At 41.9% G+C, this 19,200-nt stretch overlaps 1 protein-coding gene across 3 annotated transcripts in view; it reads left to right on the plus strand.

Moving 5' to 3' along the window:
* LOC106561692 (filamin-C) overlaps positions 1–19,200 on the plus strand; it is a 46,960-nt gene that overhangs the window by 10,191 nt on the left and 17,569 nt on the right. Inside the window, exons 4-22 of one of the 3 annotated variants that reach the window (XM_014125898.2) lie at positions 283–439; positions 745–941; positions 1,164–1,326; positions 1,736–1,936; positions 2,140–2,274; positions 3,552–3,689; positions 9,361–9,487; positions 9,670–9,806; positions 10,010–10,203; positions 10,903–11,160; positions 11,400–11,523; positions 11,819–11,979; positions 12,171–12,552; positions 12,802–13,064; positions 13,304–13,582; positions 13,854–14,172; positions 17,158–17,331; positions 18,368–18,530; positions 19,046–19,200. The exon at positions 19,046–19,200 is cut by the window's right edge and continues 6 nt beyond it. In XM_014125898.2, coding sequence (XP_013981373.2) covers positions 283–439; positions 745–941; positions 1,164–1,326; positions 1,736–1,936; positions 2,140–2,274; positions 3,552–3,689; positions 9,361–9,487; positions 9,670–9,806; positions 10,010–10,203; positions 10,903–11,160; positions 11,400–11,523; positions 11,819–11,979; positions 12,171–12,552; positions 12,802–13,064; positions 13,304–13,582; positions 13,854–14,172; positions 17,158–17,331; positions 18,368–18,530; positions 19,046–19,200 — 3,727 coding nt within the window. The remainder of the gene's footprint in view (positions 1–282; positions 440–744; positions 942–1,163; positions 1,327–1,735; positions 1,937–2,139; positions 2,275–3,551; positions 3,690–9,360; positions 9,488–9,669; positions 9,807–10,009; positions 10,204–10,902; positions 11,161–11,399; positions 11,524–11,818; positions 11,980–12,170; positions 12,553–12,801; positions 13,065–13,303; positions 13,583–13,853; positions 14,173–17,157; positions 17,332–18,367; positions 18,531–19,045) is intronic. The other 2 variants (XM_014125899.2, XM_014125900.2) reach the window with 2 other exon arrangements.

Consider the following 19,200-nt stretch of genomic DNA (forward strand, 5'->3'; position numbering starts at 1 on the left):
GTCTGTCTGTCTGTCTGTCTGTCTGTCTGTCTGTCTGTCTGTCTGTCTGTCTGTCTGTCTGTCTGTCTGTCTGTCTGTCTGTCTGTCTGTCTGTCTGTCTGTCTGTCTGTCTGTCTGTCTGTCTGTCTGTCTGTCTGTCGGTCTGTCGGTCTGTCGGTCTCCCTGTCCGTCTGAAAACAGTTGTGCTATGAACTCTTCTCCCCAAGGAGCAAATGGGTTTAAGTCAAGTTAGACAATTGTGGTTGTACAGTATTAACCTTACACCCTGTGCTTGTTGCCTAGGTGATCGCCCCTGAGGAGATTGTAGATCCGGATGTGGATGAACATTCAGTGATGACCTACCTGTCCCAGTTCCCCAAGGCTAAGCTGAAGCCTGGCGCTCCCCTCAAACCTAAAGGCGTTCAGCTGTACCCCAACAAGGCCAAGGCATACGGACCTGGTGGGTGCTCACTGAGCAGTGTAGTTGAATAAGGACTTGGGTTGCAAAATTCCGGAAACATTCCCAAAATCCCCATGTTTCTCAGGAATCTCGGTTGCAGGATTCTTGGGAATCAATAAGCAGTGAAGGAAACTTCCAACCAGGATTTCAGAAACATGGCATAGTTTGGGTTAAGAACGACCAGGAACTTTTACAATGTTTCTGGGTATTTGTAACCCAAGCAAGCAACTGATAAGCATCATTAATTGTTTTATATACATAGACTCAAACATATCTAACTTGCTATCTCCCACTCCCTCGCGTAGGTATTGATTCCCATGGAAACATGGTTCTGAAGCCAGCAGTGTTCACAGTGGAGACTCTGCAGGCAGGTCAGGCTGAGGTGCTGGTCTATGTGACCGATCCTGAGGGACACACTGAGGAAGCTACGGTGGTCTTCAACAATGACAAAAACAGGACCTACACTGTCACTTACGTACCCAAGGTTGAGGGTGTCCACAAGGTAAACAAACTGCTGCCATCAATATCCCGTGTAGATTTATGTTATGTATTCTTTACGTCGCTTTACTAAAACTGTACATTACTTTACATATGTTTTCTTGACTTGACTTGATTTGACTTAACTTGACTTGTCTTTATTTTACAATCTACACGTCTCATCGTCACAATGTACCACTAGAGCATTGGAAACTTACAGGAACATTTGAATGTTTTCCTCCCTCAGGTAAAAGTGCTGTTTGCAGGGCAGGACATTGACAAGAGTCCCTATACAGTGAACGTTGCCAAGGCCATGGGTGATCCCAACAAGGTCCAGGCCAGAGGACCAGGGCTGGAACCTACCGGCAATGTCGCCAACAAACCCACCTATTTCGACATCTACACTGCAGGTAAGGAGTGGGAAGTCAACAATGTTCGATCTTCAACAAGGTTGGACAAGAAACACACTAACACTGATCCGTTCAGTTGCTGGCCAAACTGGAGAAACTAGAAGGAATCAAAACATTTACTGAGGATGCTACAGCAGCCCCTGAATTATTGACATATTTTTGTTGTAGTGTTGTAGCTTAGCCTTTACTAGTCCTGTATTAGCAGACTGGTATAGCCATCTGTAGCGCCGGCAACATTTTGTTTAACCCCCAAACAACTTCCTGCGGCTATGCATTTACTCTGAGGGCCCACAACAATATCCATGCACGTTTCCTTGTTTTGATCACATGGTTTGTCCATATTTCCTTGTTTTGATCACATGGTTGATTAACAGCATTTTGATTGGTGTCTTCCTGTTGTCTTGTACAGGTGCTGGTAATGGTGATGTGAGCGTTGTCGTTGTGGACCCTGAGGGGAAGAAAGACACAGTGGAACTGATCTTGGAAAACAAGGGGGACAGTGTTTTCCGTTGCACCTACCGACCCATGTTGGAGGGCCCCCACACCATCCACATCCTGTTCGCGGGTCAGGAGATCCCCAAGAGCCCCTTCAAAGTTCAAATCGCAGAGGGTGAGTTAGCACTGAGCTAACCAACTGTCACTACAAAAATCACTGTTGTAAAATTGTGTCGTTCCGTTGTTGATCTGTCACTCTCTAGTTCCACAGTCTACAGTATCTCGATCCCTCAGTGGTACTAACAGGTTGTCACGACGACTAAGACCAGTTAGTGTACTATGTTAAAGTTAAATTAACATCCTGTCTGTGATTTGTAGCTCCTCCCTCTATGGTGGGTCCTCCTCCAGTTCAGATTATCCCCCAGTCTGCCTTCACCTCTCCCAGGGGGGAGAGGGGGCCAGCGGGTAAGAAAGGGGGTGTCCCTACCCCCAAAGGCAAAAAGGGTCGACCAAGTTAGTATGGGCCCTCCAGGTGGACGCCTGCGCCCGTTTTGCCCGCTGTTATGCTAGCCGTGCCCACCGTCCCTGTGCACTATACTCTATGCCATTTGCCCTATGCCTTGCAGATGCCCTGAATGCTTCCTGTGACGGGGGCAACGCTATACCATCTGAGTGACTTGCTTGGGCGCCTGCCGCCTCGCCTGTGGCAGCTTGATGTTGGAGACAGATATTTCTAGCCCTATTTTGTAGCAAAGTGAATGTTGTAGTAGGAAACTATCCAGGGAAGGTATTTTAGTCTTTGTGAGCCAATGCTTCACAGATTGCATTACGAAATGCAGTGTCAAATGTTTATTGCTTGCTGTGATTCCTTGATCTTGGGTTAGCATTCATAGGTTTGATTGCTTCAAACTAATGAGTATAGCCAAGCCTGCAATCAGCGCTTCCATGAAACGTCATTTTGTCAGTTGATGCCTGGAATCGCCATTCATGTTCTCATGCTGCGACCATTACATGATTGCGTATTATACAATGTGACTGTCCTACATTCAGCACTGTGCTATTCCTCTTATGCTGCATTGTGTTCATAGCTGGCATCCTATGGGAATTGATTGACTGATGATGTTCTGTGTCCTTCAAGAAGTCATTCTTTGCAGCGTCTTGTTTGCATATGGTGTTATACCGTATGTGAATGCCTGCCTGCCATCTACCTACCTACCTACCTACCTACCCACCTACCTACCTACCCACCTACCTACCTACCTACCCACCCACCTACCTACCCCACCCACCCACCCACCCACCTACCCACCTACCCACCCACCTACCCACCTACCCCCACCACCCACCCACCCACCTACCCACCCACCTACCTACCTACCCACCTACCCACCCACCCACCACCACCCACCCACCTACCCACCTACCCACCACCTACCTACCCACCCACCTACCCACCCACCCACCCACCCACCTACCCACCTACCACCCACCCACCTACCACCCACCCACCCACCCACCCACCCACCCACCACCCACCCACCTACCTACCCACCTACCTACCTACCTACCCACCTACCTACCTACCTACCTACCCACCTACCACCTGCCTACCACCCCACCCACCCACCACCTACCCACCTACCTACCTACCTACCTACCTACCACCTACCTACCTACCTACCTATCTATCTATCTTGCTGCCACTAATATGACCCAGCTCCTGTCAGCTCCTACTGTTAGGCCAGTCTATGTTCCACTGTCCTTAACCACCCCTCTCTCTCCCTCTCCAGCCATCAATGCCAACGCGTGTCGTGCCACGGGCCGAGGCCTCCAGCCTAAGGGGGTGAGGGTGAAGGAGGTGGCAGACTTCAAGGTCTTCACCAAGGGAGCCGGCAGCGGAGAGCTCAAGGTCTCAGTGACTGGACCAAGTGAGTCAGCACTCTTCTCTCTCTCTCCTCTTTTCTCCTTTACTACTATTATATTATCCTCAATCATCTTCTCTGGTAACTCTGTCCTTTACTACTATTATATTATCCTCAATCATCTCTGGTAACTCTGTCCTTTACTACTATTATATTATCCTCAATCATCTCTGGTAACTCTGTCCTTTACTACTATTATATTATCCTCAATCATCTCTGGTAACTCTGTCCTTTACTACTATTATATTATCCTCAATCATCTCTGGTAACTCTGTCCTTTACTACTATTATATTATCCTCAATCATCTCTGGTAACTCTGTCCTTTACTACTATTATATTATCCTCAATCATCTCTCTCTGGTAACTCTGTCCTTTACTACTATTATATTATCCTCAATCATCTCTGGTATCTCTGTCCTTTACTACTATTATATTATCCTCAATCATCTCTCTCTGGTAACTGTCCTTTACTACTATTTTATTATCCTCAATCATCTCTGGTAACTCTGTCCTTTACTACTATTATATTATCCTCAATCATCTCTGGTATCTCTGTCCTTTACTACTATTATATTATCCTCAATCATCTCTGGTAACTCTGTCCTTTACTACTATTATATTATCCTCAATCATCTCTCTGGTAACTCTGTCCTTTACTACTATTATATTATCCTCAATCATCTCTGGTAACTCTGTCCTTTACTACTATTTTATTATCCTCAATCATCTCTCTCTGGTAACTCTGTCCTTTACTACTATTATATTATCCTCAATCATCTCTGGTAACTCTGTCCTTTACTACTATTATATTATCCTCAATCATCTCTCTCTGGTAACTCTGTCCTTTACTACTATTATATTATCCTCAATCATCTCTCTCTGGTAACTCTGTCCTTTACTACTATTATATTATCCTCAATCATCTCTGGTAACTCTGTCCTTTACTACTATTATATTATCCTCAATCATCTCTGGTATCTCTGTCCTTTACTACTATTATATTATCCTCAATCATCTCTCTCTGGTAACTCTGTCCTTTACTACTATTATATTATCCTCAATCATCTCTGGTAACTCTGTCCTTTACTACTATTATATTATCCTCAATCATCTCTGGTAACTCTGTCCTTTACTACTATTATATTATCCTCAATCATCTCTCTCTGGTAACTCTGTCCTTTACTACTATTATATTATCCTCAATCATCTCTGGTATCTCTGTCCTTTACTACTATTTTATTATCCTCAATCATCTCTGGTAACTCTGTCCTTTACTACTATTATATTATCCTCAATCATCTCTGGTAACTCTGTCCTTTACTACTATTATATTATCCTCAATCATCTCTGGTAACTCTGTCCTTTACTACTATTATATTATCCTCAATCATCTCTGGTAACTCTGTCCTTTACTACTATTATATTATCCTCAATCATCTCTGGTAACTCTGTCCTTTACTACTATTATATTATCCTCAATCATCTCTGGTAACTCTGTCCTTTACTACTATTATATTATCCTCAATCATCTCTGGTAACTCTGTCCTTTACTACTATTATATTATCCTCAATCATCTCTGGTAACTCTGTCCTTTACTACTATTATATTATCCTCAATCATCTCTCTCTGGTAACTCTGTCCTTTACTACTATTATATTATCCTCAATCATCTCTGGTAACTCTGTCCTTTACTACTATTATATTATCCTCAATCATCTCTGGTAACTCTGTCCTTTACTACTATTATATTATCCTCAATCATCTCTGGTAACTCTGTCCTTTACTACTATTATATTATCCTCAATCATCTCTCTCTGGTAACTCTGTCCTTTACTACTATTATATTATCCTCAATCATCTCTGGTAACTCTGTCCTTTACTACTATTATATTATCCTCAATCATCTCTGGTAACTCTGTCCTTTACTACTATTATATTATCCTCAATCATCTCTCTCTGGTAACTCTGTCCTTTACTACTATTATATTATCCTCAATCATTCTCTGGTAACTCTGTCCTTTACTACTATTATATTATCCTCAATCATCTCTGGTAACTCTGTCCTTTACTACTATTATATTATCCTCAATCATCTCTGGTAACTCTGTCCTTTACTACTATTATATTATCCTCAATCATCTCTCTCTGGTAACTCTGTCCTTTACTACTATTATATTATCCTCAATCATCTCTGGTAACTCTGTCCTTTACTACTATTATATTATCCTCAATCATCTCTGGTAACTCTGTCCTTTACTACTATTATATTATCCTCAATCACTCTCTGGTAACTCTGTCCTTTACTACTATTATATTATCCTCAATCATCTTCTCTGGTAACTCTGTCCTTTACTACTATTATATTATCCTCAATCATCTCTCTGGTAACTCTGTCCTTTACTACTATTATATTATCCTCAATCATCTCTGGTAACTCTGTCCTTTACTACTATTATATTATCCTCAATCATCTCTGGTAACTCTGTCCTTTACTACTATTATATTATCCTCAATCATCTCTGGTAACTCTGTCCTTTACTACTATTATATTATCCTCAATCATCTCTGGTAACTCTGTCCTTTACTACTATTATATTATCCTCAATCATCTCTGGTAACTCTGTCCTTTACTACTATTATATTATCCTCAATCATCTCTGGTAACTCTGTCCTTTACTACTATTATATTATCCTCAATCATCTCTGGTAACTCTGTCCTTTACTACTATTATATTATCCTCAATCATCTCTGGTAACTCTGTCCTTTACTACTATTATATTATCCTCAATCATCTCTGGTAACTCTGTCCTTTACTACTATTATATTATCCTCAATCATCTCTCTGGTAACTCTGTCCTTTACTACTATTATATTATCCTCAATCATCTCTCTCTGGTAACTCTGTCCTTTACTACTATTATATTATCCTCAATCATCTCTCTCTGGTAACTCTGTCCTTTACTACTATTATATTATCCTCAATCATCTCTCTCTGGTAACTCTGTCCTTTACTACTATTATATTATCCTCAATCATCTCTGGTAACTCTGTCCTTTACTACTATTATATTATCCTCAATCATCTCTCTCTGGTAACTCTGTCCTTTACTACTATTATATTATCCTCAATCATTCTCTGGTAACTCTGTCCTTTACTACTATTATATTATCCTCAATCATCTCTGGTAACTCTGTCCTTTACTACTATTATATTATCCTCAATCATCTCTGGTAACTCTGTCCTTTACTACTATTATATTATCCTCAATCATCTCTCTCTGGTAACTCTGTCCTTTACTACTATTATATTATCCTCAATCATCTCTGGTAACTCTGTCCTTTACTACTATTATATTATCCTCAATCATCTCTGGTAACTCTGTCCTTTACTACTATTATATTATCCTCAATCATCTCTCTCTGGTAACTCTGTCCTTTACTACTATTATATTATCCTCAATCATCTCTCTCTGGTAACTCTGTCCTTTACTACTATTATATTATCCTCAATCATCTCTGGTATCTCTGTCCTTTACTACTATTATATTATCCTCAATCATCTCTGGTAACTCTGTCCTTTACTACTATTATATTATCCTCAATCATCTCTGGTAACTCTGTCCTTTACTACTATTATATTATCCTCAATCACTCTCTGGTAACTCTGTCCTTTACTACTATTATATTATCCTCAATCATCTCTGGTAACTCTGTCCTTTACTACTATTATATTATCCTCAATCATCTCTGGTAACTCTGTCCTTTACTACTATTATATTATCCTCAATCATCTCTCTCTGGTAACTCTGTCCTTTACTACTATTATATTATCCTCAATCACTCTCTGGTAACTCTGTCCTTTACTACTATTATATTATCCTCAATCATCTCTGGTAACTCTGTCCTTTACTACTATTATATTATCCTCAATCATCTCTGGTAACTCTGTCCTTTACTACTATTATATTATCCTCAATCATCTCTGGTAACTCTGTCCTTTACTACTATTATATTATCCTCAATCATCTCTGGTAACTCTGTCCTTTACTACTATTATATTATCCTCAATCATCTCTGGTAACTCTGTCCTTTACTACTATTATATTATCCTCAATCATCTCTGGTAACTCTGTCCTTTACTACTATTATATTATCCTCAATCATCTCTGGTAACTCTGTCCTTTACTACTATTATATTATCCTCAATCATCTCTGGTAACTCTGTCCTTTACTACTATTTTATTATCCTCAATCATCTCTGGTATCTCTGTCCTTTACTACTATTATATTATCCTCAATCATCTCTCTCTGGTAACTCTGTCCTTTACTACTATTATATTATCCTCAATCATCTCTGGTATCTCTGTCCTTTACTACTATTATATTATCCTCAATCATCTCTCTCTGGTATCTCTGTCCTTTACTACTATTATATTATCCTCAATCATCTCTCTCTGGTAACTCTGTCCTTTACTACTATTATATTATCCTCAATCATCTCTGGTAACTCTGTCCTTTACTACTATTATATTATCCTCAATCATCTCTGGTATCTCTGTCCTTTACTACTATTATATTATCCTCAATCATCTCTCTCTGGTAACTCTGTCCTTTACTACTATTATATTATCCTCAATCATCTCTGGTAACTCTGTCCTTTACTACTATTATATTATCCTCAATCATCTCTGGTAACTCTGTCCTTTACTACTATTATATTATCCTCAATCATCTCTGGTAACTCTGTCCTTTACTACTATTATATTATCCTCAATCATCTCTGGTAACTCTGTCCTTTACTACTATTATATTATCCTCAATCATCTCTGGTAACTCTGTCCTTTACTACTATTTTATTATCCTCAATCATCTCTGGTATCTCTGTCCTTTACTACTATTTTATTATCCTCAATCATCTCTGGTAACTCTGTCCTTTACTACTATTATATTATCCTCAATCATCTCTCTGGTAACTCTGTCCTTTACTACTATTTTATTATCCTCAATCACTCTCTCTGGTAACTCTGTCCTTTACTACTATTATATTATCCTCAATCATCTCTGGTAACTCTGTCCTTTACTACTATTATATTATCCTCAATCATCTCTGGTAACTCTGTCCTTTACTACTATTATATTATCCTCAATCATCTCTCTCTGGTAACTCTGTCCTTTACTACTATTATATTATCCTCAATCATCTCTCTCTGGTAACTCTGTCCTTTACTACTATTATATTATCCTCAATCATCTCTGGTATCTCTGTCCTTTACTACTATTATATTATCCTCAATCATCTCTGGTAACTCTGTCCTTTACTACTATTATATTATCCTCAATCATTCTCTCTGGTAACTCTGTCCTTTACTACTATTATATTATCCTCAATCATCTCTGGTAACTCTGTCCTTTACTACTATTATATTATCCTCAATCATCTCTGGTATCTCTGTCCTTTACTACTATTATATTACCCTCAAACATCTCTCTCTGGTAACTCTCTCTTCATACAACTTGCTGATCTTCTCTTTAATCTTTCAATGTAATACTTTGACTTCCTCTTTGTTTGTTCCCTCTATAGTTTATTGGGTCATGGATTTGTGATGTGCATCAGAGGCTGTGTCAGAGACTACAACAAGGTCCTGTTAGTAATCATACTGTGCTTCTCCTCTCAGGTGGAGCAGAGGCACCAGTGAAAGTTAAGGATATTGGTGATGGTGTCTATGAGTGTGAATATCTCCCTGTCCAGACTGGTAAATACACAGTTAACATCACCTGGGGAGGACAACTCATCCCACGCAGGTGAGGATTATACTATCCACCAACCAGGCCCTGACTCAGTTTAACACAGACAACTTCATACAATACTACTTAGGATTTACCTACCTTAGCACTGATCTGGAATCAGGGTAAGACTATTTGCTAAATGTAAGTGTATACTACGGTTTTATCTTGATTAAAAGTTGTGTCTGTGTCTCCCTCAGTCCCTTCGAGGTGGAGGTGAGTGAGGAGGTTGGCCCTCAGAAGGTGAGAGCTTGGGGCCCCGGCCTGCTGACCGGCCAGGTGGGCAAGTCAGCTGACTTCGTGGTCGAGGCCATCGGCACCGAAGTAGGAACTCTGGGTAAGTCAGGACATGAGGGCCCTCGGGCATTGTGGGTAATGTAGTTGAACCAGTAGAGTAATGGATTAGGTATACTGCTTCTTCTCTGAAGACAACAGTTCAGTTGGTATTCTTACAGGTGTACAAGGGGACATTAACTGGATGCCTCTTCACTGATTAGGAGACTAAAGTCTAAACTTCTTCATACGCCCTCCTCTCTCTAGGTTTCTCCATCGAGGGTCCGTCCCAGGCTAAGATAGAATGTGACGATAAGGGTGACGGCTCCTGCGATGTCCGCTATTGGCCCACTGAGCCAGGTGACTACGCCGTCCATGTCATCTGTGATGACGAAGACATCAAGGACAGCCCCTTCATGGCCCACATCCTGCCTGCAGCCAATGACTGCTTTCCTGAGAAGGTTAGCTCCACCCACCACTCCAGCTAGCTCCGCCCTTACAGGAGTGGTAGTCTTTATAAAACACGAAAACACACTGATGTGCACACACATAAACACACACAAAAACACAAACTAACACATAAACAAACAAACTAACACATAAACACACACAAAAACACAAACTAACACATAAACAAACAAACTAACACATAAACACACACAAAAACACAAACTAACACATAAACAAACAAACTAACACATAAACACACACAAAAACACAAACTAACACATAAACAAACAAACTAACACATAAACACACACAAAAACACAAACTAACACATAAACAAACAAATAAACTAACAGAAACAAACAAATAAACTAACACATAAACACACAAACTAACACATAAACAAACAAATAAACTAACACATAAACAAACAAATAAACTAACACATAAACAAACAAATAAACTAACACATAAACAAACAAATAAACGAACACATAAACAAACAAACTAACACATAAACAAACAAACTAACACATAAACAAATAAACGAACACATAAACAAGGAAACTAACACATAAACAAACAAACTAACACATAAACAAAAAAACAAACTAACACATAAACAAACAAATAAACGAACACATAAACAAACAAGTAAACTAACACATACATATAAATACATAATAAAAACTCAGAATATGTCTCATCTGCAGGTGAAAGCTTTCGGTCCAGGTCTGGCGCCCACTGGGGTCATTGTAAACAAACCCACAGAGTTCACCATCGATGCCCGCGAGGCTGGCAACGGCCACCTCAAGATCTACGCCCAGGATACAGAGGGCGTCACCATCGACATTAAGATCACTGACAAGGGTGACGGCACCTTCCTGTGTGTGTACATCCCCACCAAGCCCATCAAACACACCATCATCATCACCTGGGGAGACGTCAACGTGCCCAACAGCCCCTTCAGGGTGAGTAGGAACAACCCACTGGGGTTCGAACCCAGATCTCCTGTGCATTACCAGACTTCATTAGCCTGCTGAGTTAAAGGCATTATGTCAGGGACGGGGAGTCTTCAGGTCTCAGACAGACGAGGCAGTTACGTAAGCTCAGCCACTCTACTCTTTCTTACACTCCACTAGAAATGGATAAGACTACTTTAGGTAGCAACCATAGTGCTGTGTGCCAAGTACTGTGTCTGTGTGTATAGGTGATTGTTGGAGAGGGCTGCCACCCAGCCAAGGTCAAGGTGTATGGTCCAGGAGTGGAGAAGACAGGACTCAAGGCCAACGAGCCCACCTACTTCACTGTGGACTGTGCCGAGGCTGGACAAGGTACGTGTGTCTGAATAGGAAATACTACTCAAAAGGTTCTTCAGCTTGTTCCTGTAGAAGAACCCTGCAGGGTTCCAGGTAGAACCTTGTCACCCTGTTAAAACCCAATTAAAAGCATTTCTTCCATAGAGAAGGCAGTTGACCATTGTCTTGCACTTGTTCTTGCTAATACCAACCTAACTTTAGTGCCTGCAGCTGTAGAAGATCAGAAATGTATGGCTATTATGGCTACAGTGTTATGAGATTTCTCCATATATAGATATGAAATGAATGTTTATCCATTGACCTCCCACAGGAGACATTAGCATTGGGATCAAGTGTGCTCCAGGAGTGGTGGGTCCAGCTGAGGCTGACATCGACTTTGACATCATCAAGAACGACAATGACACCTTCACTGTCAAGTACACTCCTCCTGGCGCAGGGAAATACACCATCATGGTGCTGTTCGCTGAGCAGGTAAAACTACATTTCCCAGAATCCTTCAGTTGAGGGTTACTGTTACTATGTGGCTTAGCATTACAGCTATAAGAATACTTCTAGCTTCTAGCTTCTAAGGTTGACCCTAATGGCACAGAAGTTAGATCTGTGTTCAAGTTTTTTATTCAAAAGTGTACAGCAACAAAACTATTCCCATATTTGTTTTCCAGGAAATCCCCATCAGTCCATTCAGAATTAAGGTTGATCCTTCCCATGATGCTGGCAAAGTGAGGGCTGAGGGCCCAGGACTCAACAAGACAGGCGTGGAGGTGGGTACTCCGACCCACTTCACCATCTTTACCAAGGGAGCAGGCAAGGCCAAGCCTGAGGTCCAGTTCACAGCAGCTGGCCTGAAGGGGGAAGCTGTGAGGGACTTTGAGATCATCGACAACCATGACTACTCCTACACCGTCAAGTACACCGCTGTTCAACAGGGCCAGATGACCATCTCCGTCACCCATGGAGGGGACCCCATTCCCAAGAGCCCCTTCATTATTACTGTGGCTCCTCCTATAGATCTGGGAAAGGTCAAGGTTACAGGACTCGACACCAGTAAGTTCTCAACTTTGTACACAATATAAAGTAAGGTTGAAGGGGCCCACTTCTTGAATTCAGCTCTGCTTTGGTTCTCTTCTCATCAATGACTGCCTGGAGGAGTCAATTGTAAATATTGAATCCAAATTGTGCTGTGACATGTACAGAAGTACATTTTTGATTGCCTTGTCTGAGACTGGACAGCTGTAAACGTGTTTTGGTGGTGGTGGTTGATTTAAATGTGTCCATGTGGTGGTTGTCTTATAGAAGTGGAGGTGGGCAAGGACCAGGAGTTTTCCATCAACACCAAGGGAGCTGGTGGGCAGGGCGAGGTAGCCGTCAAGATGACCTCACCCTCCGGCCGACCAATCCCCTGCAAGCTGGAGTCAGACGCGGCCAATGGCGCCCACTCTGTGAAGTATATCCCCCCAGAGGAGGGGCCTTACAAGGTGGACGTCAGCTATGATGGGAACCCCGTCCCTGGATCCCCCTTCGCAGTAGAGGGATTGATGCCTGCTGACCCCTCAAAGGTAAAATATAAAAGTTGATAAAATCATCACTATCACTTTCCCTGAGTGGGTAACACTTCATTTGAAGGATACCTACATAAGAACTTCATAAAACATTCATAACCCATGCATAGCACAGTCATAAGCAGTACGTGAGCATACATGCTTATGTCAGCAACCAGACGGCTGTACTGAAGCTTAGCAGTCCAGCGATCCTGACATTATGAGGTGCACTCATTTCCAATTCCTCTCTCCCTCAGGTGCGCGCTTATGGCCCAGGCCTGAAGGGAGGCATTGTGGGTAAACCAGCTCCATTCGCCATCGACACCAAAGGAGCGGGCGCCGGTGGGCTGGGCCTGACGGTGGAGGGGCCTTGCGAGGCTAAGATTGAGTGCCAGGACAACGGAGATGGAACCTGCTCAGTTTCCTACTTGCCCACTGAGGCTGGAGAGTATGCCATCAACATCCTGTTTGGAGAGCAGCACATCCCTGGGTCTCCCTTCAAAGCAGCTGTGAAGCCATGTCTGGACCCCAGCAAGGTACACCTCCTATATGCCTAGTTGTTGATTTATTGATAGGCCTGTTTGTTGTGTATGATTTGCAGATACACTGTCCGTGTATTTAGGATCATTATATGCTTTATATCTTAAAGTATTGTAGGACATCACATTTCAGATAGTATGTGTGTTTCAGCGTAAGTACAAAGATGTCGAAAATAAACCTTAACTTAAGCCTAAACCTGAACCTAAACCCGGACATAAACCTAAGCCTGAACCTAAAGCTAAACCTAAACCAAACCTAACTCTACAGGTAACAGCCAGTGGGCCAGGCCTGGAGAAGGCCAAGGCAGGGGAACCAGCCTACTTCACAGTGGACTGCACCAGTGCTGGAGAGGCTGAACTCACCATTGAGATCGTCTCTGAGTCCGGGGCTCAGGCCGAGGTCCACATCCAGAAGACTGCAGATGGGACCTTCTCTGTCACCTACATCCCACCCTTCCACGGCACACACACCATTACCATCAAGTACGGGGGTCATGTTGTACCCAAGTTCCCCGCGGTCATCCAGGTGGAGCCGGCTGTGGACACCAGCGGAGTGCAGGTCTATGGACCAGGGGTGGAGCCCAGAGGTAAGGAGGAGGGAGTAGGGATGGAGTGGTTCTTCTGTCGATGCATATTACAGTAGTCTATAGCAAAGACTACTATAGCTATAGCTAAATGCTACTACAGATAAAGACTACTATGGCGAAAGCTAAATGCTACTACAGATAAAGACTACTATGGCGAAAGCTAAATGCTACTACAGATAAAGACTACTATAGCTATAGCTAAATGCTACTACAGATAAAGACTAATATAGCTATAGCTAAATGCTACTAGAGATAAAGACTACTATGGCGAAAGCTAAATGCTACTACAGATAAAGACTACTATGGCGAAAGCTAAATGCTACTACAGATAAAGACTACTATGGCGAAAGCTAAATGCTACTACAGATAAAGACTACTATGGCGAAAGCTAAATGCTACTACAGATAAAGACTACTATAGCTATAGCTAAATGCTACTACAGATAAAGACTACTATGGCGAAAGCTAAATGCTACTGCAGATAAAGACTACTATGGCGAAAGCTAAATGCTACTACAGATAAAGACTAATATAGCTATAGCTAAATGCTACTACAGATAAAGACTACTATGGCGAAAGCTAAATGCTACTACAGATAAAGACTACTATAGCTATAGCTAAATGCTACTACAGATAAAGACTACTATGGCGAAAGCTGTTATAGATAAAGACTACTATTCCAAGGGTATTTAACCGGGGGTCCTCGGAAATATATAAAGCATTTATTTTACTTTATGAATATCGCTAGCAACAACAGAATAAACACATCTTCTAATGATGTCAACTTTATTTCTCAACTCAATTACACTCACTGGAGTATCTGACATAGGCTTTGAATAGGCTACCAGTCAATAGACTACCAGTCAATAGTCTACCAGTCAATAGACTACCAGTCAATAGGCTACCAGTCAATAGGCTACCAGTCAATAGACTACCAGTCAATAGACTACCAGTCAATAGACTACCAGTCAATAGACTACCAGTCAATAGACTACCAGTCAATAGGCTACCAGTCAATAGGCTACCAGTCAATAGACTACCAGTCAATAGACTACCAGTCAATAGTCTACCAGTCAATAGGCTACCAGTCAATAGACTACCAGTCAATAGACTACCAGTCAATAGGCTACCAGTCAATAGACTACCAGTCAATAGACTACCAGTCAATAGTCTACCAGTCAATAGGCTACCAGTCAATAGGCTACCAGTCAATAGTCTACCAGTCAATAGGCTACCAGTCAATAGTCTACCAGTCAATAGTCTACCAGTCAATAGGCTACCAGTCAATAGGCTACCAGTCAATAGTCTACCAGTCAATAGGCTACCAGTCAATAGGCTACCAGTCAATAGACTACCAGTCAATAGACTACCAGTCAATAGGCTACCAGTCAATAGGCTACCAGTCAATAGGCTACCAGTCAATAGGCTACCAGTCAATAGTCTACCAGTCAATAGACTACCAGTCAATAGACTACCAGTCAATAGGCTACCAGTCAATAGTCTACCAGTCAATAGACTACCAGTCAATAGTCTACCAGTCAATAGGCTACCAGTCAATAGTCTACCAGTCAATAGGCTACCAGTCAATAGGCTACCAGTCAATAGGCTACCAGTCAATAGTCTACCAGTCAATAGTCTACCAGTCAATAGACTACCAGTCAATAGGCTACCAGTCAATAGACTACCAGTCAATAGACTACCAGTCAATAGGCTACCAGTCAATAGGCTACCAGTCAATAGGCTACCAGTCAATAGGCTACCAGTCAATAGACTACCAGTGTGGCAGTGCTGCTGGTAAGGTTTCTCAACTTGGACATTCATTTTTGCCAACACATGTCTAACCTTCGTTTCACCAGCTAAACAGCTGCTCTTAGCGAAAATGTGTTTGGATGTTAGAGTTTACACGTCCTCTTCCAATTATAATGTGTGGAGGTTCAAATCTATTAATTTTAAAATGTTGATTACTTCTCCTTGACATTATCATTCACCTGATGATAAGACAAGATGTTAAATACATTTTGTTTGCTGACATATATGGGGGTTCCTGGGTCACCGTTTTGCCTGGGAGGGGGTCGCTGGGCAAGACCCCCTGTAGTATACTATAGCTAAAGGCTAAGGTTACTATAGCTAAAGGCTAAGGTTGCTATAGCTAAAGGCTAAGGTTACTATAGCTTACTGGTAAAGGTCATCATAGCTAAAGGCTAAGGTTACTATAGCTAAAGGCTAAGGTTGCTATAGCTAAAGGCTAAGGTTACTATAGCTTACTGGTAAAGGTCATCATTGCTAAAGGCTAAGGTTACTATAGCTAAAGGCTAAGGTTACTATAGCTAAAGGCTAAGGTTACTATAGCTAAAGGCTAAGGTTACTATAGCTAAAGGCTAAGGTTGCTATAGCTAAAGGCTAAGGTTACTATAGCTAAAGGCTAAGGTTACTATAGCTAAAGGCTAAGGTTACTATAGCTTACTGGTAAAGGTCATTATAGCTAAAGGCTAAGGTTACTATAGCTAAAGGCTAAGGTTACTATAGCTAAAGGCTAAGGTTACTATAGCTTACTGGTAAAGGTCATTATAGCTAAAGGCTAAGGTTACTATAGCTAAAGGCTAAGGTTACTATAGCTAAAGGCTAAGGTTACTATAGCTTACTGGTAAAGGTCATTATAGCTAAAGGCTAAGGTTACTATAGCTAAAGGCTAAGGTTACTATAGCTTACTGGTAAAGGTCATTATAGCTAAAGGCTAAGGTTACTATAGCTAAAGGCTAAGGTTACTATAGCTAAAGGCTAATTTTACTATAGCTAAAGGCTACGGGTACTATAGCTTACTGATAAAGGTCATTATCGCTAAAGGCTACAGGTACTATAGTTTACTACTAAAGGCTACTATTGCCAAGACCATTATAGCTAAGGTTACTATAATTCACTTGCAAAGGCTAACGTGCTAACAATTACAGTAGCTAACCATTCTCCCTACGGTCATCCGTGTTTATAGGAGTCCTCAAGGAGGTCACCACCCACTTCATCGTGGACGCCCGTAAAACGACCAAGAGTGGCGGTGACCACGTGAAAGCACGCATCATCAACCCTTCAGGCGCCAACACAGACGCCTACATCACAGACAAGGGAGACGGAACCTACAGAGTGGAGTATACCGCCTTCGAGGACGGTAAGAAATAACTACCAAGTGGAAGACCTGAACTGTTAGCCTCCTTGTAGTTATTTTATTCCAGTAATTTCAACGTTGTTGATAATGTTAGTGAATGGATTATAGAACAGAGAGAGAAATGATTCCAACTAATTTCACTCCAGTAGAGGAAATGTAGCTATACAAACCTTAGAGGAAGTAGCTGAAGATGGAATAGAGGCTTTTAGTTGACACACCCAGCAAGTGTTGGAGGATCCATTTGGGACTAGATAGAGAGAGAACAGGGTACAAATACTTAATGAGGCAGAGGAGAAGTGGTCTGAGTGAAGGTGAGAAAGAGAGGCACAGGGAGAGAGAGCAGAGAAAGAGAAAGAGAGATAGAGCAGAAAGAGAGCAGAGAAAGAGAGAGCAGAGAGAGAGAGCAGAAAGAGAGCAGAGAAAGAGAGCAGAGAGAGAGAGAGCAGAGAGAGAGCAGAGAGAGAGCAGAAAGAGAGCAGAGAGAGCGAGAGAGCAGAGAGAGAGCAGAAAGAGAGAGAGAGCAGAGAGAGAGAGCAGAAAGAGAGCAGAGAAAGAGAGCAGAGAGAGAGAGCAGAGAGAGAGCAGAGAGAGAGAGCAGAAAGAGAGCAGAGAGAGCGAGAGAGCAGAGAGAGAGCAGAAAGAGAGAGAGAGCAGAGAGTGAGAGAGAACAGAGAGAGAGAGAGATAGCAGAAAGAGAGAGAGCAGAAAGAGAGAGATAGCATACAAAGCTCTCTGACTGAGATCACAGTAAATGGTGTTACGGTATAACAAATGATCGACAGAAGTGTTCTTGTTGTGTAGTCAAGATGATTATCACGTCACCGTACCCCCAAGTCTCATTCATCATCTGAACGAATGTTAGGAAGGTTCACTCATATCAGAAAGGTGCTGAAAAGCATCTTAGATAGATAAAACTTAATTGCCTTGCACAGTAAAGCAAGCGTGGCCATTATACAAAATCCTGTGAAATCCTGTGTATCGGTCTATACTAAGAGCAGACAATGAGAGACACTGAAATCCTCTCTGTGGTCTATTCCAGGTATGCACCTGATTGAGGTGTTGTATGATGATGTGGCGGTCCCTAAGAGTCCGTTCAGGGTGTCTGTGGTGGAGGGCTGTGACCCCACCCGGGTCAGGGCCTACGGGCCGGGCCTGGAGGGAGGACTTATCAACAAACCCAACTGCTTCACCGTCGAGACCAGGTATAATAAAACACAATGGGACCGCAGCCCTTATCGTTCACAAATCCAATAGAAAAACATTTAAATGTTGTACTTGTTGTTTGTGATCATGATCATCGTCTTCATTTGTTGTTGTTTTACTTCAGTTTAAGTGGACTGATTCTTATTCGTCTGCTAAATTACTAAAACGGGAAAATAATTATAAACCGGGTGGTTCGAGCCCTGAATCCTGATTGGCTGACAGCCGTGGTATATCAGATCGTATACCACGGATATGACAAAACATGTATTTTTACCGCTCTAATTATGTTGGTAACCAGTTTATAATCGCAATAAGGCACCTCGGGGGTTTGTGGTATATGGCCAATATACCACCTTAGCCATGGTATATTGGCCATATACCACACCTCCTCTGGCCTTATTGCTTAAAGAACTCCTCCAATAGTAAGAAAGCCTTTATAACAGCGTCTCTCCTTGGAAAGCAGTGTAACAGATGTGAAATGGCTGTTAAAGTGGGTGATGTGTGTGTTCTCTAGGGGTGCTGGTACTGGAGGCCTGGGCCTGACCATCGAAGGAGCCTCTGAGGCTAAGATGACCTGTAAAGACAACAAAGATGGCAGCTGCAGCGTAGAATACGTTCCCTTCACACCTGGAGAGTACGACGTCAACATCAACTTCGGAGGACACCCCA

The sequence above is a fragment of the Salmo salar genome, chromosome ssa10 (genome assembly GCF_905237065.1).
Source record: "Salmo salar chromosome ssa10, Ssal_v3.1, whole genome shotgun sequence".
Classification (NCBI taxonomy): Eukaryota; Metazoa; Chordata; class Actinopteri; order Salmoniformes; family Salmonidae; genus Salmo; species Salmo salar.